This window comes from Aricia agestis, chromosome 2, assembly GCF_905147365.1.
Source record: "Aricia agestis chromosome 2, ilAriAges1.1, whole genome shotgun sequence".
NCBI classification, from domain to species: domain Eukaryota; kingdom Metazoa; phylum Arthropoda; class Insecta; order Lepidoptera; family Lycaenidae; genus Aricia; species Aricia agestis.
The window spans coordinates 24,593,700-24,613,418 of record NC_056407.1 but is presented as its reverse complement, the minus strand read 5'-3'; the positions used below and the strand labels follow the sequence as shown (position 1 = coordinate 24,613,418).

General features: G+C 36.3%; 1 protein-coding gene across 2 annotated transcripts; it reads right to left on the bottom strand.

The window, feature by feature from the left end:
* Positions 1–13,938: 13,938 nt before the first annotated feature.
* LOC121739867 lies at positions 13,939–16,090 on the bottom strand. 2 transcript variants are annotated; one of them, XM_042132458.1, is made up of 2 exons: positions 15,879–16,090; positions 13,939–15,196 (listed from the first exon to the last, which is right to left on the bottom strand). In XM_042132458.1, exon 2 carries the CDS (start codon positions 15,185–15,187, stop codon positions 13,967–13,969), a length of 1,221 nt encoding a protein of 406 aa, XP_041988392.1. In that variant the 5' UTR covers positions 15,188–15,196; positions 15,879–16,090; the 3' UTR covers positions 13,939–13,966. The 2 variants fall into 2 exon arrangements, with proteins under 2 accessions (XP_041988392.1, XP_041988391.1); XM_042132457.1 differs by having other exon boundaries at positions 13,939–15,190.
* Positions 16,091–19,719: the final 3,629 nt, after the last annotated feature.

Genomic DNA, 19,719 nt, shown 5'->3' with positions numbered 1-19,719 from the left:
ACAGACAAATAGAGAGACACGTCAAACTTATAATATAAAACCCCTCTTTTTTGTCGGGGGTTAAAAATCGCATCAATTCATGTAACTTTCACACACAAATATTAGTTTTACACAGGTACACGCTGTATTTCTGTGACAGCACAAAATATTTCACCCCAAAGTGTCGCTTCTAGCTCGGGGCGAGCTCTCAAGGATTTCGTATTTTATATGGCAGCGTTTAGAGTTTAGACAAGGCAATTTTTAACAAGTACTACTATTCGTGCCTGCACAATACATAATATGCAAATATAAACATGATTCTGCCTCAATCCTACTGCGGCAGAGTTTGTGCCAAGTACAGTCAGTACGGATCTATTCGTCTTTAAAGAAGAAAATGTGTTCAATATCAAATAATTATGTAATTATGTGACAAGAGACGTTTGTAGTACCTCTCATCTATAGCGAGTATATTTTTGTATACAGTGTCATCGAATTCTAATATTAATTTGGTTTCCAACTGTACTGTACATATTTCGGAACATTCAAATATATCTAAAAGACATGAGTAAGTGTTATAATGTTCTTGGCACCGTCTCGTCTTGTACGCACATTGTATATTTTAAACGCTCATAACTTTTTATGGTATCGTTTGTAAGCACCTTAAACGCTTATCTTTACACCGGTACGGTATCATTAGTTTTGTTCCTTTAGATTTTAGTCAATCTTTCCATCACGACTCGATTTGGCCGCTGTACCGTCACCATCACAAAACCCGGCTTCCGCATAACAATAGAATATCTATTGTGTCATATTCCCACGATCAAGGTATTAAATATGAAGAACATAATAATATGTAACATCGCCTTATACAATTTTTTAAAACTTCTCTCTATTTTATTAGTTTTAAATAAATATCTGCAGCACACACGTTTGTATGAAAAGCAATTTATTTCAGGCTACAGTTCCAGAAGATCCGAGTTATTAGAGTTATGAATAGGAGCTCATTAAAATTTAAAACAATGATCATTTTGTTTGTTGCCCGCGACCGCGACTTGAACGGGATAAAACTCATTTACGATTAGGGATGAAAAAACTGAGAAAAGATGTCTGAAAAAAGTTTGAAAAGAAAAGTAAAAAAAATCTAATTACCAATAATACAAAATGTTACATAATATGATTAACTAATTAAAAACATTGCATCTGCAATACATAATAATATATTATTACATGTATAATACCTAATATGTACAGTTTTGTAGCAATTACAGATTTTGTACCGGACATACAATAAAGTGTAGTGCCTACTTGTTGTAACTCCAGTTATATTACTTCTAGTTATGCTAAAAAATTATAAAATGATTAGAATACTTATTGGGTTTCCGTAGCGAAATGGCAAAAAATGATACCTTTGTATATTCGTCATGTCTGTCTATCTGTCTGTTTGTCCGTGTGTGACAGCCACTTTTTAAAAGAATTTATATTTCTTGATATAAAGCATTTAAAACGTAAAAAAATAATGTTTAAAACACGTTTTAAAATTAATTACAATTTTTAAAACTTGGCAACCCTATCTCACTTAATACCTGGATATAACCAATAACACACGTAAAATAAAACCTTACAATTTGCGCACGGGTATAATTAATTTTCATTTTTCAGGGCTATTTTTTGCTCAGTAAAAATCCTGCAAATTATTTAGAAGAGAATTTCTTTTAAATTTCTTTTCGGATTTAGTTAAAAGGCTTTCTTTGGGGGTATAATAGGGAAATTCATGGAACTCCGTCTGCCCCGAACTACCTCGTTTTCTTGCAGTCTGTCTGCATTTTATGTGAGCTAGGTATTATCATTATGTCTCTTTGGTAAACAGGGTTGTAACAACAAGACGCTTTTTATACTGAACGTTAAAGTCGCATGTTTCAACGTGATTTTGTCCACGGGGGTTTTATTTTCGCGATATCTCGGAAACTATACGTCTTACAAAAAAATTGTGAGATCATAATATTTTGAAGATTATATTTTTTATTCCTACAGTCGTAGATAGCAACGTTATACGGAAATGTTGATTTTCAGAAAGATTCTTGAACATTCCGGTAAAACATAAGCTACACGCGTTTTGTTACACTGTACATATTTGTTCATAAAAGTTATATACAGGTCATTATGCATGAAATTTCGGGTACTACTTACTCCTCCTATCTTCTTTTTAACCGACTTCCAAAAAGGAGGAGGTTAGATGTTAGTCTGTTTATAAATTTATTTAATTATTATGAATTGAAGTCGGGACCGGCTACGTTCTTTGTCAAGGAGCTCAGTTCTGAGCTGGTACCGACTTCAAAAGAATGAAAATTGGGTGCAGAAGTAGTTGAAAAAGGCACTTATGAAGAATAACAATTATTTCATACTTTTTAGATTATTTTAAGAATATTGTTTTTACCTTGGAATTCGGGTTAAAATTTTTATCAAAAAATAATAATTTTACCCTTTTTAGTTATCAACATGACCACAAGGCTTTATGCGTAGACGAACTATAACGAACGTTAACTATTCATATTCTTATTATTGTTTTTACCTTGGACGTCAGGTTAAATTTTTGTTAAATTATTATTTTTCAATAAAAAATTGAACCCGACTTCCAAGATAAAAACAATATTTTTAAAATGGTCTAAAAAGTATGAAATAATTCTTATTCTTCATTGATACTTTTTTCAAAATTCGACTAAGCCTCAACTTATTCTGTACTCAATTTTCATTCGTTTGAAGTCGGTACCAGCCTAGAACTGAGATACTTGACATATAACTTACCTTGGAAGTCGGGTTCAATTTATTGTTAAAAATAATAATTTTACTCGTTTTAGTTATCTACACGATAACAAGGCTTTATGCGTAGATAATCAATAGGAAAGAAGTTTATATTACTGTAAGCGAAATTGTGGTAAATGCTTGCAGTTATCTAAGCGATGCTTAAATTTCCAAGCTTTTATGTTTAAAGGTTCAGGAGTTCTGTTAAATGCCTTTGGATCCAGAGACACCTTCCTCTGAAATTTTACTTATTTGTAACATATGCTTGATTTACTAAAAACAACATCTTAACCACCATGTGTGTTTTTATAAATTTCAGGAATTTCCCTCGATTGCCTATACATCCCAGATCATCACCTTCGTAAAAATTGTACCAAATTCAGATTATACCCTGTATAACAACAATAGAATTTTCGTAATCAGTCCACAAACAGCGGAGTAATGGTAAATATATCTGTCTTGATGTAAAAAACTATGAAAAACACTAATAAAACTAATAATAGAGCCATAATTTGATGTTGCAAGATGTAAGGATAGAGACGATGATAATGATTAATTAAACTAATTTACCATTAGCATATGCCTTCAATTCTTAAAGCAACAACGAAACCCCTAAACATGTATCTATAAGGAGGCTGAAGATCTGTTCACCACCTTCGAACCATGGTATAATACCTTGGTGCAAAATCTGACTTTTTGGTAAGATTTACTTGGAATACTTCATTATTTATCCAACATCGCTTTATTAAGTTTCCATTTGAAATACTTCAGATTATGAATCGAAATCACAATATCATCCAAATAAATGAGTTTTTGGTATAAATAGCGAGGAATTCCCTCGATTACGTCTTATGGATCCCATCATCAAGTCACCTTTTTTATGAACATGGTACCAAATTCGGATTAAACCCGATACAATAGCGAAAAATCTTGAAAATCGGTTCACAAACGGCGAAGTGATCGTTAAACATACAAAAAAATATATAAACAGACGAACATATAACCTCCTCCTTTTTGGAAGTCGGTTAAAAATAATAATGATTAATTTCTTTGCGGGTTCCAAGCTTGAGCAATTTGAGCATGTCCCTCTGGCTCACTAAGATCATATCAATTCGTGGTTGGATACCGCTGTCGATGTGGCGACACAAGAGATACAGCGGTGGGAAAGTATGGTGGGCAAAAACCCGTTAAAAAATATCCGAAAAAGATAACAAAAAGAATCGTTAGTGCTTGTGACTAAATAAATCCTTTGCTTATAATATGATGCCGGTAAAGCCCGTATTCACGCCGGCCGGCATTCACGAGCGATCCATCGATCTATTTGGCACGCTGTCGATCCAAAATTCGTCCATGAATGTGAAAACACTGTCGGTCCAAATGGATCGGCTCGACCCGATGGAATTGCAACTGCGCTGAGCCAATTGGCGCGGCGCGCTCGTGAATGCAGAAAACCAACGGTCCTGTCCGAGCCGTCGTGCCATACGGCTCGCTCGTTCGTGAATAGTTTATTACTTGGGAGCCAAAGACTCCATTTTGATTTTAGTTTGCATTTAGAACACGTTCGGTGCTGTCAGTGCCTACACTTAAAATGATCAAATGGTACAGTACCTTCAATATCATATCCAAATGGAACGGCTCGCTAGCGTGTTCGTGAATGCCATGAATTTGGCTCGGCGCGACGAGTATCGAGCCAATGGCCCGAGACTCGAGAGTCATATGGATCGCTCGTGAATGCCTACCTTTAATTCTTGCTTACGGTCTATTTGGCAGCATGTCAACGTCGACGGAGACATCTGTGGTTCGCGCCGATAACAAATTATAATATTATTTTACCTTTAAATCCGGACCATCATTATTATCAGCCTTGACCTCACGAGGATTATTTCTGGCCATTTTTACCTCTGAGGTATGGGTTACAACTTACAGTAGATCACAAAAAACTGTCTTTTTGGGGTCCAAAAATATCCTCATACACCCAACAGTTTGAAGAAGATTGTCCATTGCCCCGCAGCAGGTTACGTGCTGCTCTCTGTGTACAATAACTGTGAGTGACTACGTGCTCTTGATCAGATATATTATTATCATAAGATGATGCGCATTAGGCATTTAATTCGCTTAAAAGTAATGCGTTTATTTGCTTTGTAAAATAATATCTTAGAAATTGTATTGTGCGTCTTTAATTTCGATGTAGGTTTTGTACCTATTACTATTCGTGATCTCGCTTTCAAAACTTTAGGATGCGACCGCGCCCGGCTGCAAGCTCCAGGCTTACGAAAATATCGTACAATACTGCTATTATTTGTGGTATTTTTTGTAATTTATCAACGGACAGACGGAGGCCGCCAGTCGTAATGATGGATAACTGAATTTTCCATTCCGCGGTACGGTAAATTATTTCCTATAATAACATTCCTGTCAGCGTTTTCAATTTCACCTGAAATGAATAATTTAATTCCGTGCACACACCGAAAAGTATTTTATTGTTTGTCACAATTGTTGCAATTTCATAATTTTTGTGAGTTAATTTTGTATTATCGGACGGAATAAACCATTTTCATGCACGACTTCTTATAAAAAGAGAGTTATATTACCAGTCAGCACCCTATCTTTCGTGAAAAATTCTCGTGTCCCAGCGTTTGTTGCCAAACTCTTCTGAAACGATAGTACCAATTTTGTTGAAATTTTGTGTTCCCAAAATAACGTCGTATCATGATAACAATATCAAACAATGCACAGCTCTGAATCGCGCATATAAGTACCTATATAGCATCTGAGATCGTGGCATAAACAACAACCCCATGAATACATTTGAAATAATAGCAATGGACAATACAACGTTTGCTGATCAAAAAGTATAAGATAAAGATCTAATAAAGAGACAGTGTGATGGCTCGATAAATTATTGAACATTGAAAGCAACGTTCAATAATATAATTAACTGTTTAAAAAAAACTAAAAACACGCTTTTAGCACGCACTAAGCCAATCCGCCATCTTGGGGAGGCCGCCATATTGGGTTTGTAATAAAGTTTCTTAGCTAGTCATGTATTGTCATCAGAGTTCAAAGCGTGTGCAAAATGTCATCCTAATCGAAGAACGGAAAGTGGGTCAAAGTAAGTGTAATGTGTCGACCTAGCGAACGGTCGTGCTCCACGTTACACACGCCGCAAATATTATTTAATTAATATTTTCGCAAATCGCGCGGTACGTTGCCGCTGCACGTGACCATGGCGCTCGTAGAACGAGTTGCTGGCGTTTATCCAGCACGCCATCGACACCATGGACGAGGTCAGCATCATGCAGATCTGCAAGTCCTCCTTCACCAGTGAGGTGATTTGCAAGGGGAAGCAGGTGCTGTATGAGACGCTCGGCCAGAGCGCGAACATGCCGTCGCGACGAAGAGACGGAACCGAAAGGAGCGTGCAGGAATCATCTCCCTGCTGAAGCAGACTGATCCAGATGAGGTACCGGCTTTTGTGGCTAAAGAGCTGCACAAGCTGCCGCCCGTCACGTTGGACCACGTCGACGTCGTCAGCCTACTGAAGGACATCAGGTTCCTGAAGGAGGAGCTGACCGGAGTTCGGGGTAGATTGCAGGCGTCAGAAGCTATCATTAGTGATCTACGTAATGAATTATCACAACTAAAATGTAATAATTCATTATGTAGGTCACCAGCTGACGCCGCATTTGTCACTCGACGCCGAGGCGTACAGGCGATCACGTTTAGCCCGTCAGCATTATCGGACGGGTCAACGAACGCCACCGCTGCCGCCTCCGCTCGCGCTCCCCTCCCGGTTGCGCCGACGCCGAGTCCACAGGCGACTCAGCAAAATTACGCGACTGTTGCTGGTCGCCCCGCGCCTCCCCCGCTGGCGCATAAAAATGGGAAAAATGAGAGCCGTAAGGCTTCGGAGAGTCGCAAGACTACGGAGAGCCGCAAGGCTACGAAGAGCCGCAAGGCTAAGTCCTCTCGACCTGGCAAGGACGAGAGCAGGAGGTGCGATGAGGAGGGCTTCATACTGGTGGAGAGAAGGAAGAAGAAGCCCGCCGCCTGCAACCATCGCGGCACCGCGCCATATGTACCTGAGCTTCGTCTGCGGAGCGAGGTCCCCGCGACGCCCCTGTACATATCCCGCCTGCACTGGTCCATGGAGGTCGAAGACGTCGTGGACTACATCAGTAAGAAGACGTCCCTCCACTTGAGGGTCGAGCGTCTGCAGTCTCGCCACAAGGTCAACTTCAGTTCCTTTGTAGTGAGAGTACCGACGCATCTTCTCCCGACCTTTGAAGCGGAGGAATTCTGGCCGACTAATGTGGTTTACCGAAGGTTCCGGGGGAGACTCCGGAATAAAGCGCGCGACACGTCGCCGTTAATTCGTGATAATGTGTAGTTGTTAAGTTTATAGCAATTTTTATGTATGTTAGTCATTAAGGTATATATTGTATGGGCCTACGTAGCCTGATTTAAATAAATAAATAAAAATAAATAAAAATTATGATTCCAAGATTTTCTTACATACATACATACATAGTTACAAGTGAAGCTAATAAAAGCGTGTTAAAAACAATGACAACTTTTGATAAACTTCCAACCCCTGTTTCACCACCTTAGTTTAGACTTTAGACCGACCGACCGACTCTTAAAACCGTTATAAGGACATAATACTTGCAGTCTGCACTCTGTAAGAAGCCTACTTGCTTTTTATACTTTTTAAGTTTATCAGTGTCTTCGATCACTAATAGTGTTTTGTTTCTGAGGTTTAGTAAGGACTAATTTTATATAGATACAAAAAGATGAATTACGAAAAAACTATACACTTCATGAAATACTATTTTAAATGTAGGTAATTTTTTAAAATTCTTATGAATCACTATAATTTATATAAGAGTTTATACGACATATCCTTACTGGAAATTATGCAGTCAAACATTGTATTGCACGTGTAACGAAGTAGCCTAGGTCTGATCTCGTGGGACCTACTAGCACTGTTGTATACTGTGTAGTGTGTACATAGGGTTTACTAGTCGACTAATTTAATTAGCTAGGTAAACGACGATTTTATTATGGTCTAAAGCAGGGGTAACCAATTAGTTTCGCTCAGGGTCCATTTTAAGAAATAAAATGACCTTCGCGGTCCACACATTTTATTTAAAATAACCTCCTTTTTTTGAAGTCGGTAAAAAATATTTAATAAACAAAGGTATTTTTTAAATATTAACTTAAGGCGCTGTGGTTGTTGCAACTACGTAAAATGGGTTTTTTAAAACACGTTTTTAGTAAAGGAAATGTCATTATTTAAGTATAAAATAAGTACCGTTTTAAAATTGACAAAATTTCCTATACGCAAAGGTATATCAGTGCACAATTTGAAAAATTCTGCTCGATAGAAAAAAAATCTCAAAGATGACTGTTATAACGCTGTTTTTCATAATTAAATAATTTTATGGCTAAATTACACACTTTCTAGAAAAAACAAAAAATGTAGTATATGTGTCGTAACCTAACGTAAACGATTTGATATATTTGATTTGTGTAATACTAAAAACAAAAGGTTTATCAAGGCACGCGGCGAGCGCGTAACCGCCACTGTACAAGGCGCGCTGATATGAATGTTATTTTAATGTTCTTAACGTCTATTTTCGTACTGTCAGACAGACAGAATTTTAGGGACTACTGGGCCTTAACAATGGAATGAAAAGTGACAATTTTGTTCCTTGTTTGGAGTGAAATTGGTGCAAGCTATTGACATTTAATCCTGGAGATGTTCTTCAGTAAGTCGAGAGTCGAGGCCGAAATTTGTTTTTAACGAAGTTCATCTCCAAATATGCTTGGTCCGCACACGATGGGTCGGCGCGAGCGGTCCGGATGCGGACCGCGGTCCGCAATTTGGTGACCCCTAGTCTAAAGTATATGTCCAGTCAGTCACAAAACTTCATCTTGTAAATAAAAATAACGAATCCCTCTATTTTCTTGGTCACAGCATCACGCATAAAAATATTTTCCATGCCTTCTCTTCATGGCGTCAAAACTATTTCGGAGATTATTTCTACCTGTTACAATAATATTATGTTGTTTAACTCAAAAAATTCGTATATTATGCATAAATGAAAATTGCAATCAGTCTTTTTGGCAATTCACTCTTGGCCGGTCCACACAAAGTCAAAGAGTAATTTGATCGCTCTATTAATTCCCACTCTCCTAATGGATCGGGTTTTTTTGGATCCAATCTCAGCCCACGTCCGTGATTAGTGGCCGGCTTAATCATGTTTTTTGGCTCGTCAGCTGTACTTGATATATGGAGCAGTGATAATTACGAGTACTTTGAGCCAGAATCTAAGGTTTTTGATTTTCAACAGCCTTGTTTATTGGTTAATTATTATCGAATTTGGCCAATCAAAAGCGATAGTTACAAGGGGTATGTTCCAAAAATGAGCCCAGTATATTGGCCAGAGCTTATGACGTCTGGAATCGACGCCACACTGTTTATTCGTTCCGAACTAGAGCCAGTGCATTGAGGATATGACTTTGGTGGGATATCGTTATAAACTCCAATTAAAAAATTTCCCTCTGCGCTAATTAGCAACCAACGAGTTAAAAACAAATGTTTAACATTATAACTACCGAATCCCAGAATGTAAACGAGTCTAACTTAGTTGAAATAGAAAAATGTGGCTGTTTTAAAATAAAAACTAAAGAGTTACAGTGTATTTAAAGTTGTTCATTTAATTTACTAAGCTGGTGACTAGCTTCATTAGCGGTAGTGTGTCTCAGCTAATACGACGTTGGCTAATAAAATAAATACTTAAGAGTGCAAGAATAAAATAGTATAAATCCGACCTTTAACGAAGTCCAGGAAACGAACAGGGACTATTTTTGAAGAGAATTCGATGAGCTACAAATTCGGTTTGAGGTACTTTTTCGACAAAACTCAGTTTCCGAGAAAAACTAAAAAAACTCAATTTTTGACCTTTGACTCCGAATAATTTTAAATACGCTCGCAGGTATGGAGACTTTTGAGTTTTTATTTAAAATGGGTAACCCAAGGTATCCACCAATTTTTAGCTTTCCGGGAATTTTTGTTAATTCAAATGTCTAAACTAACCGGACTATTAAGTATTAAGTATATTTATGTAATACTAGAAAACGCCCGCAATTCCGTAACGCCAAAATCCGTTTATGGCGGGAATAAAAAATCTCCTTTCGATACCCAACAAAGTCGGTTCCGCGGTTTGGGCGTGAAGAGGTAACAGACAGACAGACACGCACACTTTCGCAATATTAGTGTGGATGAACATGACATTTTCAAAGATGACTCACTGCAGACAAACGCACGTATTGCCGCTATAGGACCGAAATGCAGTTTGCGATGCAGCGCAACGTTACAAAATTTCAAGTGTTCATAAAAACACATATTTCTGTAATGTATTTTTTTATCCTTTATAAGCTTTCAGTAATAAAAACATATTAGTCTCTCAAATCGCAGCTCGAATATCACTCTAATTAATGAAACCAATAATCTCTTTCTGGGTAAATTTTAGTTTTATGATATTAGCATGGATGATGGATATTAAGTTAGCGAGTGTGGCAAAGTGCGCCTACCCGGTAAAGTATAGTTTCCACATTTAAAGAGCGCTCGCTCGCTTATACAAATCGCAAAATAAAATTTGCTCTTTCAGCGTTGCTACTTTCACAGCGAATTCTCTATGAGGGACACATACCTACACATTACACACCCTAAAGCAGTGCCGTAAATAGCCTTTTTTGCGCCCTGTGCGAGCTTTTATATAACTGCACCTTTGTTTTTTAACCGACTTCCAAAAAAGAAGAGGTTATATGTTCGGCTGTGGATATTTTTTTATTACATTGGGAAACATCTATGGAGCACAGCGGGAACTTATCGGGAGCAATTCGAAAAATAAGGATCTGTCTGGTCTGGCCATTCTTGCGCCCCCCAGAGTCTACGCCCTGTGCCTTGTCACCGGTAGCACCGCCCTATTTACGGCACTGCCCTAAAGTAATACATGTTTTGTTACACCTTGTATATTTCAAATGAGAGTACAAATACTGAATAAATATAATAATATTATACACAATAATGGTATCTTAGAACAGAACATATTATTATTTTGAGAATCGGTTAATATTCTCACATATAATTAACGCTTTTAAAACGAATAGTTAATCGGTTATACCGTTAAAAATAGAGGCTTTTAACGCTCTTCATTGAGTAAATTGATATAATTTGGTCGACAGCTGCCATTACACTTTCCCCCGACTGATATTAATCAATGTAATATTTGCATATAACATCCAATATCCAGTTTAATTTATTATCAAAATACCAATTGTTAAATTAACAACGATGTCGAATTTAACAAGCAATTTGGTGCGAGTTTGAGCTAGAATCTGTGCTATTAAGGCCAATTTTGACCAAAATCAGATTAGTTGTTCACAAAAAGGATTATTCAATATACTATAGTGGGAAAAGAATAATAATATATTGCATTTGTGGCACAGAAAAAAAGGCTCTATTAAGGTGGCTTTCCGACCTTCATAGCACGCGACCGTGACCGACAAAAATTAAAAAAAATGACACCATTTGAAATAGGCTATCGGTTTTATTTTCTACCGATATTGGTCCAGCGACCGAGGCTGTCAGTGCTTTGTAGTGGCATAGACTAAAATGAAACCAATAACCTGGTTCATAAAGTGATTAAGCGAATTAAATGATTTGAATTTGAATTTGAATAAAGTGTCATTTTATTTTAATTTTTGTCAGTCTCAATCGCGTGCCGCGATGATCGGAAAACCACCTTAACGTTAACACTTGCACGACTGCACGAGGCGTGAGTGGCGTGACAAAGCGCGGTGACTCTTAATGAGAAACAGTGTCATGATTTTAGGTTTCGTAGTAAAGTGAATTACTCCTGTTAGATTTCTCTAATTTTGCTATTTGAATTGGAATATAAGGAAAGAGTTATCACAAATTAACACTTTTATTTATATAATCTAATAATTACCTTAGAACCTTCTCTGTTGAAAGCCGGATCAAAAGTATTCTCCCGAGTCTATGAACCGACTCCCGTTTTCCCCAGTGTTGTCACACACAATTTCAAAATTTACCGAAGTTTAACTGTCACATCAAATAAAGTATTGCCAATTAATAATTAAAATTTCCAGACTTTATGAAAATCGACAAATTATTGTTTTTAATAGTAAAAATTTATAAAACCTAACACTCGACCATCCTGAACACGTGCATGTCCCCATGCACAGTAAATATTTAGACAACTACCTAACCTAACACTCGGCATTCCCTTGATCAGGCTTTCATAGACTTACAATATTATTATTAAGCTTCCAAATAGAACAGAACATACAACAATAAACCTCGTTTACATATCAAACATATTTTGTCATAATATTAATCTTCAAATTACTTATAAATCTTTAACTACTCAATTTACAATATTATTCATTTCATTTATTAACTATTATGTAAACCACAATTTCTTACAAGTTAATAATTTATCAATTACATACTATCATAATAATATAAGTGTGAACCTCAATTTCTCACAAACTATGGGGTAGCTCAACTTCATCTTAAATCATTCACTTCATTTATTAACTAGTATGTAAACCACCATTTCTTACAAAACTAATTAATAATTTATCAAATACTATCATATAGGTGTAAACCCCAATTTCTCACAACTTATAGGATAGTCCAACTTCATCAGAAATCATTTACTTCTTTTATTAACTAGTATGTAAACCACCATTTCTTACAAAACTAATTAATAATTTATCAAATACTATCATATAAGTGTAAACCCCAATTTCTCACAACTTATAGGATAGTCCAACTTCATCAGAAATCATTTACTTCTTTTATTAACTAGTATGTAAACCACCATTTCTTACAAAACTAATTAATAATTTATCAAATACTATCATATAAGTGTAAACCCCAATTTCTCACAACTTATAGGATAGTCCAACTTCATCTTAAATCATTCACTTCATTTATTAACTAGTATATATAAACCACTATTTATCTTACAAAACTAATTACGATTCTATAATTATATAATTAGTGTGAACCCCTTATTTCTCATAACCTATAGAATAGCCCATTATTATTATTCGCTGATATCTCTATGTAAAGAAAATTCTCAGATTCAATAACTATATCTTCATTAAATCTCATTATTGCATCTATAAGAACTCAATTAATATAATCCTCTCAGATACACAACCCATTACCCAACTCAAATTATAAACATAAATGATTAAATATTTTACAATCAAAAGTTCAACATTTACAGTTACTCGCTACATTGTGTATCTGCACTACTTTAACTTTACATTAAATATTTATGTTCAGTAAAAATTATCATTAAGTATTAATTAAAATCTTTTTGGTTTTCCTAACACTTTTTCACGCATTTCATCATCATCGTTATTAGACTCTTTCTCATCATTGTCATTATTCAACACTAAGGAAACTATATGAACCAAGGGCGACATGCGATCGGCATCTCTTTATAAATTTTACTAAAGTACCTATCCAACTAGACCTAGCAACTGTCTAACAAAAATTGGTCGTGTGGGCGGGGAAAATCTTCAACGCATTTAGTTTTTACACCACCAGGCCTAATTCCGACCGAACTTATACTTAATATACGGAATATTATTGCTACTATGTGTATTCATTATATTAAACCATAATAAATATTAAACCATAAATAATATAAAACATACCATTACTATTATCGCAAAATTTCGGTTCTCTTATATACGTTATATTAACGTTATACGTGGTGTTGTTTGGTATGAGTTTGGCCCACTAACAGCGGTACGTCTAATAAAACATAATATTCTATCACGTAGCATAATATTGTTACCTTAGCTAGAACATTATCTACAGACAAATCAATTAAATAATCCTATGGAGTTCACAATTCCATTACCGAAGCCCTTTTAAAACTTTTTCGAATTTTAAATTTAATTATTTAATTACTGTAGATAAAGTAATTAGTGAAACCTCACTACCAAAATCGATAAAACATTAATTCATGAGTACCCCGTTAACAACTGTACAATATACTATCAGAGAAGTTGATTCCTAGATGGTACATACATACATACCTACTACATAGTTTAACGTATTTTTGAGTTAGAATTAGAAGTTAATATGCGCATCGTTTTTCTGAACCGATTCATCTTTATTCGTAGAATTCGGTAACGAATCATTTTTGAACATACAATTTTCAATCTTGTGACCGTAACGATAACACTTCGCACACTTAATTAACGGCTTAGGACACTTTAAAAAGAGGTGCCCCTTTTCCTTGCAATTATAACAATATAACTGACCCGGCACTCGGTTGTTAGACTTACGTAAACTAGAAGCATTACTATTGTTACTACTAACGTTCGATTCGGGCGTCATTCGCCTTACATTGGGTTGATCAGTAATAGCCTGTGACTGATTACTCATTAAAAATTTTAAAAGTTGATCGGGCTGCGAGCACCGTAGTGCATTTGCGCTCGATCGCATAGTCTTATCACTAAGCCCGTGTATTAAACAATCGACCGCGTTTTTGCCGCTTATGTAGCACTGGTTCAACATAGCTAACTTTTCATAGTAATAAACCTCTAATGGTTCATCGAACCTACTTTTCCTACGAAGCATGTCCTCCAGAGACTGACCATAGTTTTGTTCGCAGGGAAAAGCATTTAAAAGTTTCTTCTGCCATTCCGACCAACTAAATAAAATTGTGTTTTGACTCTCGTACCAAACTTTGGCCAATCCCTGAAGTTTTTGCAATGCAAAATGAACTGTCGTTCGTTCGTCCCACCCGTAGACCGTGGCGCACTCGTTCACCTTTCTAAGCCAGATATCAGTCCTCTGACATTTAATCGACGGATCAAAATCGGGCAAAATATTCTTATGACTGATGCTAGCAGAAGGCAACGAGGCACCCGCCGTCACGGGCGGCTGAGACTTTACAAAATTAATAAAATTCTGTACATCCTTATAATTAAAAGTAGGGCTACGTGACCTCGTGTCTCGCGCGGCAGCTTCCCGTCCCGCCGACCTCTCGGTGTCGCGGTGTCGGTGCTGGCTGCGCTCCCTGAGGATGTCGTCTTCGAGGGCGCGGAGTCGGTCGCGTTGCCGCTCGAGCTCCAGTTCGCGTGCGCGTAGACTCGTGCGCCTCCCGCTAGCCCGGCTGCCGCTCCTCTCCCGGCAGCTGGTCCGCCGAACGCTGCCGCTGTCCCGCGCGGGTTGCCGGCTGCGGCTGCGGCTGTGACTCCTTCTCGTCTCCATCCTCGCTTGTGTCCCACCACGGTCAGGCGTTAGTAGCCGACGTTGCGTGGACATTTCGTTTTCGCGTGGCATTCTCTGAAACTCAAACCGAAAAGCTTAAATATAGTCTGTATTTACTTGCAGCGAAAAACGATAATTACAAATTAAAACGATAAGCTAATAATAAAAAGAATAATTCGGGAATTGAATATCAAATAGGTACCTAGAAACCTTAAGACGTATCAACAAATTAAAAAAAAATGTAGGGTAGATGTAAAAATAAGTTAATAATTATATAAAATAATTTTCTTAAAAATTTAAATCTCGTAACGTTTTAATTACTTATTCCATTAATTGAATTATACACTAAGATTTCTTAATTGTAATTTTAAAGCTAGTTTACAAAATATACAGACTATTATTACATAAATTGTACCGTTAAACGTGTAGTTGTGTAAATGTTTGCTTATTATTAATCACAGTTTATTGCAATTTCATATCCATGCTTTCTTAAAAGTTTGCGATAACGACTATCTGCATAATTATTTTATGCGTGTCGTTTTGTTACAAAAATAGCAACTAAGAAAACGATTTACAAAATTTAAAATGTGGGCAGTTCGCACTTCTGAATTGTTAGATTTCTCTAATTTTGCTATTTGAATTGGAATATAAGGAAAGAGTTATCACAAATTAACACTTTTATTTTATTCTTAAGCTACATAATATTTCATCTACCCAACACTAATTACACATATAAATCAAAAGTAAGTAATCTAATAATTACCTTAGAACCTTCTCTGTTGAAAGCCGGATCAAAAGTATTCTCCCGAGTCTATGAACCGACTCCCGTTTTCCCCAGTGTTGTCACACACAATTTCAAAATTTACCGAAGTTTAACTGTCACATCAAATAAAGTATTGCCAATTAATAATTAAAATTTCCAGACTTTATGAAAATCGACAAATTATTGTTTTTAATAGTAAAAATTTATAAAACCTAACACTCCAAGTACTAAGCAGTAATTTAAATATTTCAAAGTAAACCTCAAAACTTATGTGACGAATTTTATCCGCATACAAGACAGTATCTTAACGTTTTAAACAGTTGAAATTTATAGACCATTTTAGGAATATTTTATAGCATATACAGAGAAGTTTCTAGTGAAATAACCCTATCTATTCCATAATAGGGCCATCAGAATACCTGATCTCGGTAATGTGAGTACTAAATCAAAGTTCTCGGAGCGAACGTATTTAAATAGGAGCCTCCGTTACTCTGCGTTATAGTAGCGTTATAGTCCTATCCGAGACTTTATTATCATTTCCTCGTATAGTCGGGGTGTAAATAAAATTATACGGCTCTAGTCATCGAAATTTTATACTATAGAAGAGTAACCGAATCAATAAATGCTGCCACGAAGGTGTACTTTTAGTTTATGTAATTGATTGTACAGGTAGGCTCTTGGTGGTAATTCATGTTAAACACTAATAAAACACAATTTTCTTGCACTTTTAAATAGTTGTCTTACTAGTTTTTTAAGTGACTTTAAAAAAAGAAGGTTATGAATTTGACGCTTATGCATATTGTAATATTTGTAGAACTGCCCAGTTTTTAAATTATAATATTGTCTACAACAGCGTCCGAACAATTTTTGTGCCAAATTTCAAAAGTGTATGTATGTATGTGTTTATGTTTCTGTTCGCATATCTACCAACCACAAGTCTGATTTGAGTAGATACTTTTGTACTAGGTTGTACTAGGTATATGGTTCAACTTAGGGAATACTGCAAGTTTAATAAAAATAGGTTCAGTATAGTTTTCGAGATAGGAATTTTAAGTACAATTTTGATGTCGGTTTTATTTTTTTAATAAACCACTTTTTATTTGTTTATTTCTAGCTACGTATATACACTGAATTATATATACTGACCGTCTGAGCTGTTCAATGTATAAGACCTATCGTTCTATAGGATGGTATTTCGACGGCTCTAGAAGTAAACTTCACAGTCCCTTTTCCCGGAATATAGTTCCAAAATTTGACAGCACAAGGACAAGGAAATTTAGATTTGTTTTTGTGAAAAAATCTCGACTGAGACGTACATTACGTTAATGAAACTTTTCAAGTACAAATTCGTTCAAATACGCTAGTCAGGCACAGGGTCCCCGCTACCATATGTGAAATGTGTGCAATGCACACGAGCGCCATCCTTTAGGGGCGCCAAATCGCCATCTTTAGGGGCGCCAAAACTAAGGACCCAAAAAGTTTGCCTAAAAGGGGCGCCAAAATCCTTTTTTTGCACACAGGCGCCAGTAGCCCTTACGGGAGCCCTGGTCAGGCATGATTAAGCGTACCGAAAAATATACTTGAAAAACACCTTTTAGCCTAGTCTGATAAATAGAAGTCATTATTTCCATACAACATTAGCCTTTCATTATAACTACCGAAATTTCTATAACAAGAGTGCGAAAATATGTACTCGCACACTATAATATAGTCGTAAATTAATTAAGCAATTCTTTCGCTTTCACGTACTGAAAAGGTAGGAATAAATAGGAATCTTTAAGGATTCCCGGCCGACATTGTCTGCGTGGGTACATCTCTTCATTTTGGCTCTCATTTCCTTTAGTTAGCGGAGAGAAATGAGTCCTAGTTATTCTGAAAGTAACATACTTATTTTTGGCCAACTTAAAAAAGTTGCATACTTCCATATAAAAATGAATTTTTATTTTTTTTAGTCTCGCTAAAACTATCTAGTGTTCTCGAGAACGGCTAAATAGATTTGCCTAATCTTGAATAATGAAATTTTCTTGGTAGTCCAGGGAAGGTTTATATTAGCATTTAAGACGGAAGTGATGTGCGTTTAGCAAAAGGAGACCTAGGTATAACCTACGAATAATAATAATTTTATAGCGTATGTCATTTTTGTAGGTCTCAGTCGCTCGCAGCAAGGATCGGAAAGCCACCTTTAAGATTCAGTATTTACTCTAAACTTCAAAAAATCCAATGGGCATACGCTAATTACAATAATTATTTAAGATATTGCATAGCTTTTATTGCGGGCTTTGAGCACGGTGACCGAATCAAGAATTTCCGTAACGAAAAACGCCTAACACTCGTCTAACGTCGTTTCAGTTCGGCAGACTTCGGTCGTCGTCAGACTTCGGCACGGCGTATGTGTGCGTGCGAATAGACGTATGCGAGTTATAATTGCATCAGTTGATAACAATGCTATGCAACAGCTCCCCGCGCACTCCCCGAGTGCCGCACGTATTATTTTCGTTGCTATTAATTAAAACTTGTTAATTTAAAGCAAAACAAGTTTATTTAACGTTGCTTCCGAGATATAATGAGTGTTACCTGATATCGAGAGATTTAATTAATTTTCCGCTCATAATAATATTATGATGAACTCTAATAATATTGGTTCTTGCCGTTAAAAAGCGTCAACGATGTTGTATTATAGATTTATCATGTGTTTTATTTCTTTATAGGCGTTTTTATAATTATAACGAAATAAGATGTTATAGATTATTGTGGAAATTATAAAAGTATTTTTTGTCTGTGATATAATATTATGTCAATATTATTTATAGCAAGTGCTTACCATAAGTACTTACCAGTTATTACACTATAATAAAATTAAAGTCATCTTTAATATACATAGTACTAAACGTATTAACTGATTCATGGAAAATAACTATTTTCGAACTAAAAACTAGGGAGCATACTGTATACTGGACCCTTCGCCCTGCAGCGGGCATTGACCCCACGTCATATTATCAAGTCCTATGACGTGGGTACTGGAGGGGTCCACCTTACTCATATTATTGAACTGTGAAGTGTTCGCTACAGTGATTATGGCTTGTAGGCTACAACTATTTCATAATATTAAAATATGAAGTGAATATGTTATTGGCAATTGGCATAGTATTTGAACGAAGTTCCTTATCGTGCGTTGCGAAAGGGGGCTAGACGGAAAAAGTTGTAACGACATGACACAAAAGTGTCGGTATAATTATTACAACTAGAGCAAAAATGCTATAGTATAATGCTAGTATAGTAAATGGTTTAGCATAACAATACTAGAAACGGAAAAAAATGGACATGCTGAAATATTTGAGTGACAAAATGGCGTATTTTGTTCCGTAGAAAGAAACCATTTCTATGGTGACTATGCTAAACGTGCTGATGGCAGGTCTATATGGAGTCCTGACACGACAAATGGATCTATTGTGATTCTTTCACATAATCCTATCCCTAGTAATTCAATGTTGCTCATGAATTGAAGTTTGAACGATGGAATTGGGGTTGGAGCTAGGAATTTTCTTTGTGGTATCAGTAATGCCCGAGGCTTTTCTGCTCTGTCGTTGCAAAATAGTCAAAACTTGCAAGTTCTCGTATCACTGCCTCCCGTTCTATTAAGGTGGCATAATACATCTTTCACATACTAATGTTTAACCAAAACCTCCCGACGTCGAAAACTTTCAAAGGTTTTATTTACCCCTACATAGCCTCTACAAGTCGAGGGAAGTATAACTTTTATGCGACTCAGCGTTAAGCGAGAGTCAATAATAAATTAGGAACAATTAGCGAGGCCCTGGAGTCGGTTAATTTTCATTAGTCA

What these genes read in the sequence shown, in the direction of transcription:
- LOC121739867 (XM_042132458.1), bottom strand. Translation starts at nt 15,187, where the DNA reads ATGCCACGCGAAAACGAAATGTCCACGCAACGTCGGCTACTAACGCCT.